Source organism: Mercenaria mercenaria, chromosome 3, assembly GCF_021730395.1.
Source record: "Mercenaria mercenaria strain notata chromosome 3, MADL_Memer_1, whole genome shotgun sequence".
Taxonomy (NCBI): domain Eukaryota; kingdom Metazoa; phylum Mollusca; class Bivalvia; order Venerida; family Veneridae; genus Mercenaria; species Mercenaria mercenaria.
Window position 1 is genome coordinate 10,345,847 of NC_069363.1, and position 14,211 is coordinate 10,360,057.

Here is a 14,211-nt window from a genome sequence, read left to right on the forward strand (position 1 = left end):
CTCAGTTCAAAACTGGGTCATGTGGGGACAGGTGAGCGATTCAGGACCATCATGGTCCTCTTGTTTAAAATCTGTTTCAGTTACAACTTTAATTTTGTTTTTGCTTCACCAACATTTTTGATGCTTGCTTAAATTTTTGATGAATAACAATTTGGTTTGTTGTTTTAATGTAGGTTTAATATTTAATACCAGTAGTTTGTTTTTTCAAATTACTAAAAAGTTTAGTTTTTGGAACACTTAGTTTTATATCTAAAATTATATTTCACTTACATGTCATACATTTATATTAAAACAATCACTGTCATACATTACATTAATCCATCATGTGAGCTGCTTTGCATGTTTTTTGACAACTTTTGTAGTGAAGCCTGACTGAGCTCAAATTTGAAATATAGGAGTGCAGTTTAACCTCAGATCAAGTATTGAACGCTTCAAGCTCAGAGTGAATGTGCAACCTTAGATCCTGTGTTAAAGTTTCAGGTTATAAAACTAAGCCCAGTGCTTAAGCTTCTGATTGATTGATTGATTGATTGATTTATTGCATTTATACTGGTGATCAAACTCTGATATTGGTTGGTTTTGAGTTCTAAATAACTTGAATAAAATAAAAAAAATATGGATAAGGAAAGAAAATAGTTATATTTGGTCATTTATTATGTCTCCCACCACACAGTGGTGTGGGAGACATATTGATTTACTCCAGTCTGTGTGTCTGTCTGTCTGTGTGTCTGTTACAAAGCTTGTCCGCACTCTTAAGTCGAACATTTCTCATCTGATTTTCACCAAACTTAAACAAAATGTGTTTGACCATAAGCCCTTGGCAAAGTTCGATAACTAGCCAAATTGGGCCAGGCATTTTGGAGTTACGGCCCTTGAATTACTGAAAAATCAGCCTTTTAACTCTTGTCCGCACTCTAAGTCGAACATTTCTCATCCGATCTTCACCAAACTTTAACAAAATGTGTTTGACCATGAGACCTCGGCCAAGTTCAATAACTAGCCAAATTGGGCCAAGCATTTTGGAGTTTCGGCCCTTGAATTACCGAAAAATTGGCCTTTTTACTCTTGTCCACTCTCTTAAGTCGAACATTTCTCATCCGATCTTCACCAAACTTGAACAAAATGTGTTTGACCATAAGACCTCAGTCAAGTTCGATAACTAGCCAAATCTGCCCTGGCACTTTTGAATTATGGTCCTTGAATTACTGATTGGATCCACTCGTCCAGACAATCTAATGGATCCACTCGTTTAAACCATCTAGAGAAACTAGACATTTTTCATAGGAGCAGTTGTGGGAGACATTCGCTTTCTCAAACGCATCTCTAGTTGAGCCTGTGTGCACCATTAGGGCTGGGACGATTTCAAAATTTTGAAACCGGTTAATCATTTGTATGAAATCGAATCGAACCGGTTAATCGGCTGCCATATTTGAAATGCTGTTTCCTATCCTGACGACTGTATAAAGGTACTTTCAGCAGCTGACTTCATTAGGAACTTGAGGACTTTATTGTTTGGAAGCAGTGTGATAATTAATAAGTCATATTTTGGTGTAGATCTATTTCATTTTAGATTTATCATGACAAGCAGATCCGAGACTATTGATTAAGTTCAAGTTGATGTGTTTTAGTGGAAATATACTGCAGGTTTATATGCTGGTCAAAGAAATATATAAAGATAAAGTACGATTCGTGATGTTTATTGTTTGAGAGCGAATAGCGGTTTTGCAAAATTGAAACTGGTTTCACCTAGTAATCGAATCGGATCCGATTAACCGAGTAATTGTCCCAGTCCTAGTAGCAATCATAAATAGACAGCAATTTATCAGTTAATACAGAACACAATTTCAAATATAACACATAACACATTGTTAGGACTAATAATCCAAGGACGTAGTTTTCCTTGAAAAAGTTTTTAAAAAATTGAAAAGAACTAAGTCTTGAATTTTATCCTGGATGTTATTTTTGAACCATGATAGCATGATTGTTTACTGGAGTATGTTTTATGGATAACTATTTAACTTCACATTTAACTGAATTTTGGCTGTGTGAGAATTTCTTCTGGTTAGTTGTTCAAAGGTCAAGGTCACTTTTACTTTGTCGAAACTGTAAAAGTGTTAGGGTCTGTTACTTTCAATCTGTTAACGGTCACAGGTCAAGGTCATTTTGAACTTGAAATTTGACTTGTTTTATTTTTGATTGGAAAGGATTAGAGTCTGCCACTAGTGGTCAGTGAAACTTCCCTATTGGCTTTGGGATTTTTTGGAAAACATGGTGTTTTTATGCCCTACTTTGAAGAAGGATGGGTATATTCTTTTGCAGATGTCGATCGGTAGGTCGTTCGGTCGGTCTGCCGTATGTAAGATCATGAAAGTTGATAGGGAGGTTGGTCATAACCAGCAGATGACCCCACTTGATTTTGAGATCAGTAGATCAAAGGTCAAGGTCACAGTGACCCGGAACAGATAAATGTTTTCCGGATGATAACTCAAGAACACTAATGGGCCTAAGATCATGAAAGTTGAAAGGGAGGTTAGTCATGACCATCAGATGACCCCTATTGATTTTGAGATCAGTAGGTCAAAGGTCAAGGTCACAGTGACCCGGAACAGTTAAAATGGTTTCCGGATGATAACTCAAGAATGCTTTGGCCTAGGATCATGAAAGTTGATAGGGACGTTAGTTATGAGCAGCTGATGACCTCTATTGATTTTGAGGTCAGTAGGTAAAAGGTCAAGGTCACAGTGACCCAGAACAGTTAAATGATTTCCAGATGATAACTCATGAACGCTTGGGCCTAGGATCACGAAAGTTGATAGGGAGGCTTATCATGAACAGCAGATGACCCCTATAGATTTTGAGGTCAGTAGATAAAAGGTCAAGGTCACAGTGACCCGGAACAGTTAAATGATTTCCGGATGATAACTCAAGAACTCTTGGGCCTAGGATCACGAAAGATGATAGGGAGGTTTATCATGACCAGCAGATGACCCCTATAGATTTTGAGTTCTGTAGTTCAAAGGTCAAGGTCACAGTGACCTGGAACAGTTAAACCGTTTCTTGAGGATAACTTGAGAATGCTTTGGCCTAGGATCACGGAAGTTGAAAGGGATGTTGATCATGATCAGCAAATGACCCCTATTGATTTTGAGGTCAGTAGGTCAAAGGTCAAGGTCACAGTGACCCAAAACAGTTATTCGGTTTCCAGACGATAACTCAAGAACACTTGGGCCTAGGATGATGAAAATTGATAGGGAGGTTGGTCAAGACCAGCAGATGACCCTTATTGATTTTGAGACCAGAGGTCAAGGTCACAGTGACCCAGAACAGTTAAACTATTTCCAGACAATAGCTTGAGAATGCTTGGGCCTAGGATGATGAAAATTGATAGGGAGGTTAATCATGACCAGCAGATGACCCCTATTGATTTTGAGGTCAATAAGCCAAAGGTGAAGGTCACATTGACCCAGAACAATAGAACTTTTGTGTAGAGTGACCAAATAATTTCTGTTCCTTGTGCAATTAATGAATGCATCAAGGGGGGCATTTCGTGTTCCACGAGCTCTTGTTAGTGTTATACATCAGCAGAATCCTTAAAAACTGGTTAGTGCCAAAGCCCTCTGAAACGATTCTACTATTGTTATTAGTTAAAATTAAAATCTACAAAAAGGTATAAGTATTTTTTCTATCAAAGTCATTTAGAGTTCATCAGATGCACAGGAGTGTCCGCATTGTTGGATCATCTTGATGTCATTTCTTTTTAGCTTACCTGTCACATAGTGACAAGGTGAGCTTTTGTGATCACCCGTCGTCCGCATCAACAATTTCTTGTCTGCACGATAGTGGTTTCACTTATGATTTTATTAGTCCCCTACTGGTTGAAAACCAGTTTCGGAGACTATAGGAATGCGCTTTTCCGTCATTCTGTCATTCCGTCATTCAGTCCGTCCGCAATTTCGTGTCCGGTCCATATCTCTTTTATCCATGAAGGGATTTTATTATTACTTGGCACAAATGTTCCCCATGATGAGACGACGTGTCATGTGCAAAACCCGGACCCCTAGCTTAAAGGTCAAGGTCACAATTGGAGGTCAAAGGTCAACAGGGCTTTTTTCCTGTCCGGTCCATAACTCTCCCATCCATGAAGGGATTTTAATATCACTCGGCACAATTGTACCTCATAATAAGACGATGTGCAGAGCTCCAGATAAGCTTTTGGTGCAATTGGGTATTTACCCATCGCTTTTTGTCTGAATTGGGTATTGGAAATTTGAATTGGGTAAAAATAATATCATTACCCAGCCTTTTCAGAAGTAATTGGGTATTTGCTAAAACCAATTGGGTATTTTACCAATCTTGCACTAACAATTGAGTATTTTTTGCTTACAGTATACATGGTATATATCATTAAACAGGACTGACTAAGTATTTTAATGGCGCCCTTCAATGTTTAATACAAAAATGTATTTAAAATTGTAATGAATGTTTCATACTGTTGTTTTCTTTTTCACTTTTAATGTAGTCAGAGATCAGTTCATCCACAATATCCCAAACGATGTGGTCACTGCAATATGCATTCTTCCAAAAGATGTCATCCAGTATTGGTGACACTACATCGTCACAAACAGATAACTGTGATTGTTGAACAGCAAAATATCCCACTAATTTGTTTGTTTGTGCTGCAACAATGTTTTTTCCTGCAACCTCTTTACATTTTATCGGCGTAAAATTGTTTACAAAGCGTCCAAATAACACCGATCAGCTGAAAGAATGGTCCTGTGATTTTTCCGATAAATTGCAACGTGTTCAGCGGTCACGTATAACTAGTCAGTCAAATCTAGCGTTAAAGTCCCGTACCCGTTCTAGTTATAAAGAAAATGCGATACGCAAGCTATTTTTTACGAATTGGGTATTAAGAATTTTACTTGCGTTTCAGTACGCACACTGTATGAATTCAGTTGGGTTTTCTGCAATTTTAATTGCATAAATACGCAAATACACAGCTTATCTGGAGTTCTGGATGTGTCATGCACAACTTTCAGACCCCTAGCTCAAAGGTCAAGGTCACACTAGTAGTCAAATGTTAACATGGCATGAACAGAGTCTGTTTCGTGTCCGGTCCATATCTCTTTCATCCATGAAGGGACTTTAATATTACTTGGCACAAATGTTCCCCATGATGTGACGACATGTCATGCGCAAAACCCGCACCCCTGACTCAAAGGTCAAGGTCACAATTGGAGGTCAAATGTCAACAGGGCTTTTTTCCTGTCCGGTCCATAACTCTCTCATCCATGAAGGGATTTTAATATCAATTGGCAAAATTGTACATCATAATAAGACAGTGTGTCGTGCACAACTTTCAGACCCCTAGCTCAAAGGTCAAGGTCACACTTAGTAGTCAAATGTTAACATGGCATGAACAGGGTCTGTTTCGTGTCCAGTCCATAACTCTGTCATTCGTTAAGGGATTTCAATATTACTTGGCACAGATGTTCTCCATAATGAGACGCGTCATGCGCAAATCCCGGAGCCCTTGCTCAAAGGTCAAGGTCATACTTAGAGGTCAAAGGTCTAATTCAAGAATGACTTTGTCTGGAGCATTTCTTCTTTATGCATGGAGGATTTTAATGTACTTGGCACAAATGTTCACCACCATGAGACAAATTGTCTTGCGCCAGAACCAGGTCTCTAGGTCTAAGGTCAAGGTCATACTTAGAGGTCAAAGGTCAAGTTCAAGAATGACTTTGTCTGGAGCATTTCTTCTTCATACATGGAGAGATTTTGATGTAACTTGGCACAAATGTGTTACCACCATGAGGCACACTTTTTTAGAATTACATCCCTTTGTTGTTACTGTAAATAGATTACATTGTAACTTTTTTATTACTGGCCATAGGGAAAAATCGAGACCACTTTTCTGTGGTACAACATGCATGTTACATCCAATATTTAGGTGTCTTTTGATCTATCTCTACCTGGTAAAGATTTTCTTGTGGACTTATATATTTTTTTTTTTTTTTTCCTTTTTTTTTTTTTTTTTTTTTTTAGGATTAATTTCACTTTGTTGTTACTATAAATAACTTTTATGATAACTTTTTGTATAATCGGCCAAAAAAAATTCCAAATGAAAACAACTGTACGTTTTTATATATGCAAATTTTAATCCAAGTGCTTTGTTATATTATATTGTATATATAGTACAATATTGTTTATACATCATTGACAGATATCAGTTCATTATGTTATACTGCAGTAGAGAAAATTAGGTGCCTTCCAGTAGGGGACTTTGTATTGCATGGCAATACTTCATTCACTTGTTTTAACCAAACTTGCACACAACTTGTATCACCATAAGATCATAGTTCCTTTCTTAAACTGGTCAGATTCCATTATGGGTTCTAGAGTTATGGCCCCTGAAAGGGCTATAATTAGCTATTTTGACCTTGTCTGCACCATAGCAGCTTCATTTATGATTTGATTTTTACCAAACTGGCACACAACTTGTATCACCATAAGATCTTGGTTCCGTTCTTGAACTGGCCATATTCCTTTATGGGTTCCAGAGTTATGGCCCCTGAAAGGGCCAGAATTAGCTATTTTGATCTTGTCTGCACAATAGCAGCTTGATTTATGATTTTATTAGTCCCCTACTGGTTGAAAACCAGTTTCGGGGACTATAGGAATGCGCTTTTCCGTCATTCCGTCCGTCCGTCCGTCCGTCCGTCCATCCGTCCGTCCGTCCGCAATTTCGTGTCCGGTCCATAACTCTGTCATCCATGAAGGGATTTTAATATTACTTGGCACAAATGTTCCCCATGATGAGACGACGTGTCATGCGCAAAACCCGGACCCCTAGCTCAAAGGTCAAGGTCACAATTGGAGGTCAAAGGTCAACAGGGCTTTTTTCCTGTCCGGTCCATAACTCTCCCATCCATGAAGGGATTTTAATATTACTTGGCATAAATATTCCCCATGATGACACGACGTGTCATGCGCAAAACTCGGACCCCTAGCTCAAAGGTCAAGGTCACAGTTGGAGGTCAAAGGTCAACAGGGCTTTTTTCCTGTCTGGTCCATAACTCTCCCATCCATGAAGGGATTTTAATATTACTTGGCACAAATGTACCTCATAATAAGACGATGTGTCATGCACAACTTTCAAAACCCTAGCTCAAAGGTCAAGGTCACACTTAGCAGTCAAATGTTAACATAGCATGAACAGGGTCTGTTTCGTGTCCGGTCCATAACTCTGACATTCATTAAGGAATTTTAATATCACTTAGCACAAGTGTTCCCCATGATGAGACGACGTGTCGTGCGCAAATCCCAGACCCCTAGCTCAAAGGTCAAGGTCACAATTGGGGGTCAAAGGTCAATAAGGTTTTTTCCCTGTCCGATCCAGAACTCTGTCATCCATCAAGGGATAACAATATTACTTGGCATAAATGTTTCCCATGATGAGACGACGTGTCATGCGCAACACCCAGTACCCTAGCTTAAAGGTCAAGGTCACACTTTGAGATCAAAGGTCAAGAGGATTTTTTTCCTGTCCGGTCTATAACTTTGTCATGCAAAGCAGGATTTAGATATCAGTTGGCACAAATATTCCCCTGGATGAGACAACATGTCATGCGCAAGAACCAGGTCCCTAGGTCTAAGGTCAAGGTCATATTTAGAGGTCAAAGGTCAAATTCAAGAATGACTTTGTACGGAACATTTCTTCTTCATGCATGGAGGGATTTTGATGTAACTTGGACCAAATGTTCACCACCATGAGGCACCCTTGTTTTTAGAATTACGTCCCTTTGTTATTACTATAAATAGATTTTATTGTAACTTTTTTATTACTGGCGGTAGAGAAAAATCGTGACCACTTTTCTGTGGTACAGCATGCATGTTACATCCAATTTTTAGGTGTATTTTGACCTATCTCTATCTGGTAAAGAGTTTCTTGTGGACTTATATTATATAGATTTTTTTTTTTTTTTTTTTTTTTTTTTTTTAAAGATTAATTTCCGTTTGTTGTTACTATAAATAACTTACATGATAACATTTTTATAATCAGCCAAAAAAATTCAATATGAAAACAACTATAGGTTTTTATATATATAAATTTTAATCCAAGTGTTTTGTTATAACATACTGTATATATAGTACAATATTGTTTATACATCATTGACAGATATCAGTTCATTATGTTATACTGCAGTAGAGAAAATTAGGTGCCCTCCAGTAGGGGACTTTGTATTGCATGGCAATACTTCATTCACTTGTTTTAACCAGACTTGCACACAACTTGTATCACCTTAAGATCACGGTTCCTTTCTTGAACTGGCGAGATTCCATTATGGGTTCCAGAGTGATGGCCCCTGAAAGGGCCAGAATTAGCTATTTTGACCTTGTCTGCACAATAGCAGCTTCATTTATGATTTGAATTTAATTAAACTTGCACAAAACTTGTGTCACCATAAGATCTCGCTTCCTTTTTTGAACTGGCCAGATCCCATAATGGGTTCCAGAGTTATGGCCCCTGAAAGGGCGAAAATTAGCTATTTTGACCTTGTTTGCACAATAGCAGCTTCATTTATGATTTGATTTTAACCAAACTTGCACACAACTTGTATCACCACAAGATCTTGCTTCCTTTGTTGAACTGGCCAGATTCCTTCATGGGTTCCAGAGTTATGGCACCTTAAAGGTCCAGAATTGGATATTTTGGCATTTGCAGCCATATAGAGACTTCATTTATGGTTTTATTTGATACAAACTTCCAAAATATCTTCAACAACAATAAATCTTGGATTCCATGACAAATCAGATCCAATCGTAGGTTCCAGAGTTATTTTATATCTGATTACCTCCCCTGATTGTAATCAAAATGGATTTATATAAGTAAGTACTTATAGGACTTATTTGAAATTTCATTATTGTTATTATTTGGACTGAGATAATCAGGGTAGATAACTATGGACTGATTTTATATCAAATTACCTCCCTTTTTTCAAATTAAAATGGGTATATCTCTGTAACTAATGAAGATACTGATCTGAAATTTCATTTATGTCAACAGATTTATTTGGCAGATCCTTCTTTTGTTCACTTACAATATTTTTTTTAATTACTTCCCTTTTACGTTACTATAAATAGCTTATTTTTAGTAACTTTTTTATTATTGGCCGTAGGGAAAAACCGAGACCACTTTTCTGTAGTACAACATGGATGGTACCTCCAATTTGTAGATGTTTTTTGACATATCTATATCTTGTAAGAATTTTTTTTTTCTTTTTGGTTAAATTTCTTCCTTTTGTTGTTCCTGTCCTTTGGACTTAGATAGTTTTCTAAGGACCTTCTGGTCCTTAAGTGCAATGATAACAGGTTAGCGATATAGGGCCATGATTTAATAAGGTGTTATCACCATTGAACTCACATTGTGTAAAAATGTTTGTTAACATCAGGTTAGCACTAGAATCTCTCAGGTAAACTCTTTTGTAAAACACCCCTTGAATACAACAAAATAGCAGTTTTATGCTAGGTAAGTAAGTCAAAGGTCAGGATTGTTGTGGCATTGAAATATAATGTGTTTATTAACTTGTAAGGGTGGGGATCTGTATCCTGGGATCAGTTGATGTGCACATGAAATGTCAAAGGTTAAGGTTATTGTAACACAGAGACCATCAATAGTACTAAATGCATACACTTGCAACTTTTGAGTACTCAAAGACCTGTATTGATTTTGAGGTAAGTTGTTCAAAGATCATGGCTGTATTGACTGTGTACCTGAAAATGGTGTCAGGTTGTTTGATCTATGGCCTTAATTACTGCTAGGCTGGTTACTTGTTAGCACTAGAATCTGATGGTTCGTACTGTTTCCTAGGAGAGAATGTTGGTGGTAAATCATGAGGAACTAACATGCCTTGCAAATCACAATTTAATAAGTTTATGATATGAACTCCATGTTAACTGCATGTCAGAAATGCCATTAGTTTGAACTAAGCATGTCCAAAGTCAGTTATCCACTAATTGTCACAAAAAAAAATAATTTTAAAAATGGTATAACCACCCTGATACGGGAGAGCAGTTTCCTTACATTAAACTGACAGGTTATTTTTTGTTCACCATGTTACATTTGATCAAAACCACATTGCATGGGATGCATTTTATAGTAGTTGAGCATCATTTCTCCATTAAACGTAATTCAGTAGATATGTTGCATATGTTGAATAACTAACACCATTATTCCACATTCACTACTTCCATTTGATTGCAATAAAACACAAGTTAAATCATTTAGCCATGAAATCAGCTGATTTTTAGCTCACCTGTCACAAAGTGACAAGGTGAGCTTTTGTGATCGTGCGGTGTCCGTCGTCCGTCCGTCCGTCCGTGCGTCCGTAAACTTTTCCTTGTGACCACTCTAGAGGTCACATTTTTCATGGGATCTTTATGAAAGTTGGTCAGAATGTTCATCTTGATGATATCTAGGTCAAGTTCGAAACTGGGTCATGTGCCATCAAAAACTAGGTCAGTAGGTCTAAAAATAGAAAAACCTTGTGACCTCTCTAGAGGCCATATATTTCACAAGATCTTCATGAAAATTGGTCAGAATGTTCACCTTGATGATATCTAGGTCAAGTTTGAAACTGGGTCACGTGCGGTCAAAAACTAGGTCAGTAGGTCTAAAAATAGAAAAATCTTGTGACCTCTCTAGAGGCCATATATTTCATAAGATCTTCATGAAAATTGGTCAGAACGTTCACCTTGATGATATCTAGGTCAAGTTCGAAACTGGGTCATGTGCCTTCAAAAACTAGGTCAGTAGGTCAAATAATAGAAAAACCTTGTGACCTCTCTAAAGGCCGTATTTTTCATGGGATCTGTATGAAAGTTGGTCTGAATGTTCATCTTGATGATATCTAGTTCAGATTCGAAACTGGGTCACGTGCGATCAAAAACTAGGTCAGTAGGTCTAAAAATAGAAAAACCTTGTGACCTCTCTAGAGGCCATATATTTCATGAGACCTTCATGAAAATTGGTCAGAATGTTCATCTTGATGATATCTAGGTCAAGTTTGAAAGTGGGTCACGTGCCATCAAAAACTAGGTCAGTAGGTCAAATAATAGAAAAACCTTGTGACCTCTCTAGAGGCCATATTTTTCATGGGAACTGTATGAAAATTGGTCTGAATGTTAATCTTGATGATATCTAGGTCAAGTTCGAAAGTGGGTCACGTGCCATCAAAAAGTAGGTCAGTAGGTCAAATAATGAAAAAATGTTGTGACCTCTCTAGAGGCCATATTTTTCATGGGATCTGTATGAAAATTGGTCTGAATGTTTATCTTGATGATATCTAGGTCAAGTTTGAAACTGGGTCAACTGCGATCAAAAACTAGGTCAGTAGGTCTTGAAATAGAAAAACCTTGTGACCTCTCTAGAGGCCATACCCTTGAATGGATCTGCATGAAAATTGGTCAGAATGTTCACCTTGATGATATCTAGGTCAGGTTTGAAACTGGGTCACGAGCCTTAAAAAACTAGGTCAATAGGTCAAATAATAGAAAAACCTTGTGACCTCTCTAGAGACCATATTTTTCAATGGATCTTCATGAAAATTGGTCAGAATTTTTATCTTGATAATATCTAGGTCAAGTTCAAAACTGGGTCACATGAGCTCAAAAACTAGGTCACTATGTCAAATAATAGAAAAAAGGGAGTCATACTCAAAACTGGGTCATGTGGGAAGAGGTGAGCGATTCAGGACCATCATGGTCCTCTTGTTGTTCATGTATTCATAATGATATTTATTTAAAGTAGTTCTGCATGTTTGGATTGAAAATTTTTCTACAATGTAGAATTTGATTAAACCCTGATTTTTTTCAAAACTTCAGTATATACTTATAAAATTCAGCAAATAAAAAAAGATAGGGTCGTGTGCTTGGTTTTTTGCTAGACTGATTCGAAAAATTTGGACCTCATGCAGTCTATCATAATGGGAGTCTATGGGAAAATCACAACTTGCATAACATTTTTGCGAATAGAAATTTTTCTACTGTGTAGATTTTAATGAAACTTCTCACAGTCCTAAATAAACATATGGTCTATAATTTATGGTGAAATAAAATCTATAGGTCCATGTGTTTATTTTGGATATGTTTGATCAGGATTAAAGTGAACCGCACATTTTAAGCTAATTTTAAAACATTATTTTGAATCATTTAACGTGTCAGTCATTTTAATATCATATTTTAACTTTAGAAAGATAGTAACAGTGCCATTGTAATAAATTTACTCACAGGTTGCCATTACTTCATAAACTGATTTTCATTTCCGTAGGCCGAATCCACGTTTTCCGGGCAAATGAAGTTACACTGTCAATTCCAGTTTATCAAACTTGCAGAACTACCTTAAAAAAGCAGAATTTTTTTCTGCAATATTTGGCAAAATCACTGTAAAGTCCAGTAAATGATGAATTAAAAATCATAATAACTTTTCAACATGTTACTAATTAAAAAATAAAAAATTTTGATTGGATATATACACAGTCTGTTGAATGTATTGCGACTTCAGGCAAAATGGTCCAAAATCTCAATGGCGATAATTCCCGCGCATCTTAGCGACTCTCAGGAGACCCTGGAGGATTGGAAAGAAAGCCCCACTAGTACACTTTCCCGCTTAAAAAGCGCCAGTTTACCAAAATCTCTGTCTAAAAGTGACTTGTGGGAAGGAATTCAACGGAAATCGCAAGATTTTCTCAAAGGAACAGGAATGCTCACTCGCAGCAACAGTAAAGATGATTCACCCAATCAGGTACTTCGCAGCATCTAGCATGCTTGCATTTGATTGGTTGATTTGAAATATTAATCAGCATTTTGTATTTTGCATACTTTTACCTGGCAGTTTTAGACTTTTTCTGCATATGTAATGCATTTGTATACAAAATTATATAGCTTTGCTTCATTTGATGATCAGATCCTGTATTTATTTCAGCCTTATTTATGTTTTAGAAAAAAACAACTGGTTGATTCATATATTCTTTAACAATTCTGTTGACCTTCAATAAAATTAATGTTTTTTGGTAACTTTGATATAACAAAGTCAGTGGTGGATAGATATTACAATGTAATAAAATCATAAAATATCAGGTATTGATTTATCATACAAACAGTTTAAAGAAATTTTAAAAATGATGGGGGTCCCCGGGGGTGGGGATGGGGGTATTTTAATGTATATTTTGAGCAGGTTTTTATTTCCAAAATTTTGTTCAGGTTGTTCAAAACTTTATTATTCCTTTGGCTTATGACTAAGCAAGAAATGATTTAAACAGTTTAACCATAATATGAAAATGATTAAGATTTCTATAACTACAGTGAAACACTGTTTGCACTCACAGAATGATGAGTAAAATACTTGAGTTTACCAGGGTTTCTAGCAATCCAGTCATGGTAAAGGTAAGGAAAACTGCCAAGAACTACATCAGTTGTTTGAAATGGCCCTCACCAGGTGTTCAAGTCATAGATGGTTGAGCAAACAGTATTTCACTGTAGAAAGAAATTCATAAGAAAGTCTGTTAAGAAACATATGATTCAAACAGTGTGTTGCTTTTATACAAATTATTTGTGCTTGTGTTATATGATAGCTACAGATTTGAGAGCAGAAAATGAAAATACATTATTATACTATAAAATTTTAATGGTGTATTTAACTTGTAGGAGAGCTTTGACTTATCTAAACCCCATATAATATCCATATATATGAAGAATATATTTCCCAAATTATATGTTAGTGTGTTTTTGTGTTGTTTTGAGTGTACCTGTTTTGCAGTTTTCCAATCAATATGGTAAAAATGAGTTGGAGTACTTTTATACAGTTCTGTGCATTGAAGGTATTACTTGGATGTTAAGAAAAGATTTAATTGACTGAAGCCTTGGATTTGTTATCAGACCTGTGATCTATCTTTAGACATAGCTTAATTTTTTCTGTTTTGAGCAGATAATTGTATAAATACCTAATTTGATGTTGCTGTTACGTTGTGAAACTATAAAAGACGTCACATTTTTAGCTCACCTGAGCAATGCTGCTCAGGTGAGTTTTTCTGATCGCTGGATGTCCGGCGTCTGTCTGTCGTCTGTTGTCTGTCAACATTTAGCTTGTGTATGCGATAGAGGCCGTATTTTTCCACTGATCTTCATGAAGTTTGGTCAGAATGATTACCT

The 14,211-nt window shown here is 36.7% G+C and overlaps 1 protein-coding gene across 4 annotated transcripts in view; it reads left to right on the forward strand.

The window, feature by feature from the left end:
- Nucleotides 1-14,211, forward strand: part of LOC128555487 (dedicator of cytokinesis protein 7-like) — an 88,330-nt gene that overhangs the window by 50,660 nt on the left and 23,459 nt on the right. For 2 of the 4 annotated variants that reach the window (XM_053537843.1, XM_053537844.1), the window contains one exon: nucleotides 12,566-12,805. The exons of the other annotated variants lie outside the window; for them this stretch is intronic. In XM_053537843.1, coding sequence (XP_053393818.1) covers nucleotides 12,566-12,805 — 240 coding nt within the window. The remainder of the gene's footprint in view (nucleotides 1-12,565; nucleotides 12,806-14,211) is intronic. 4 annotated transcript variants of the gene reach the window in all.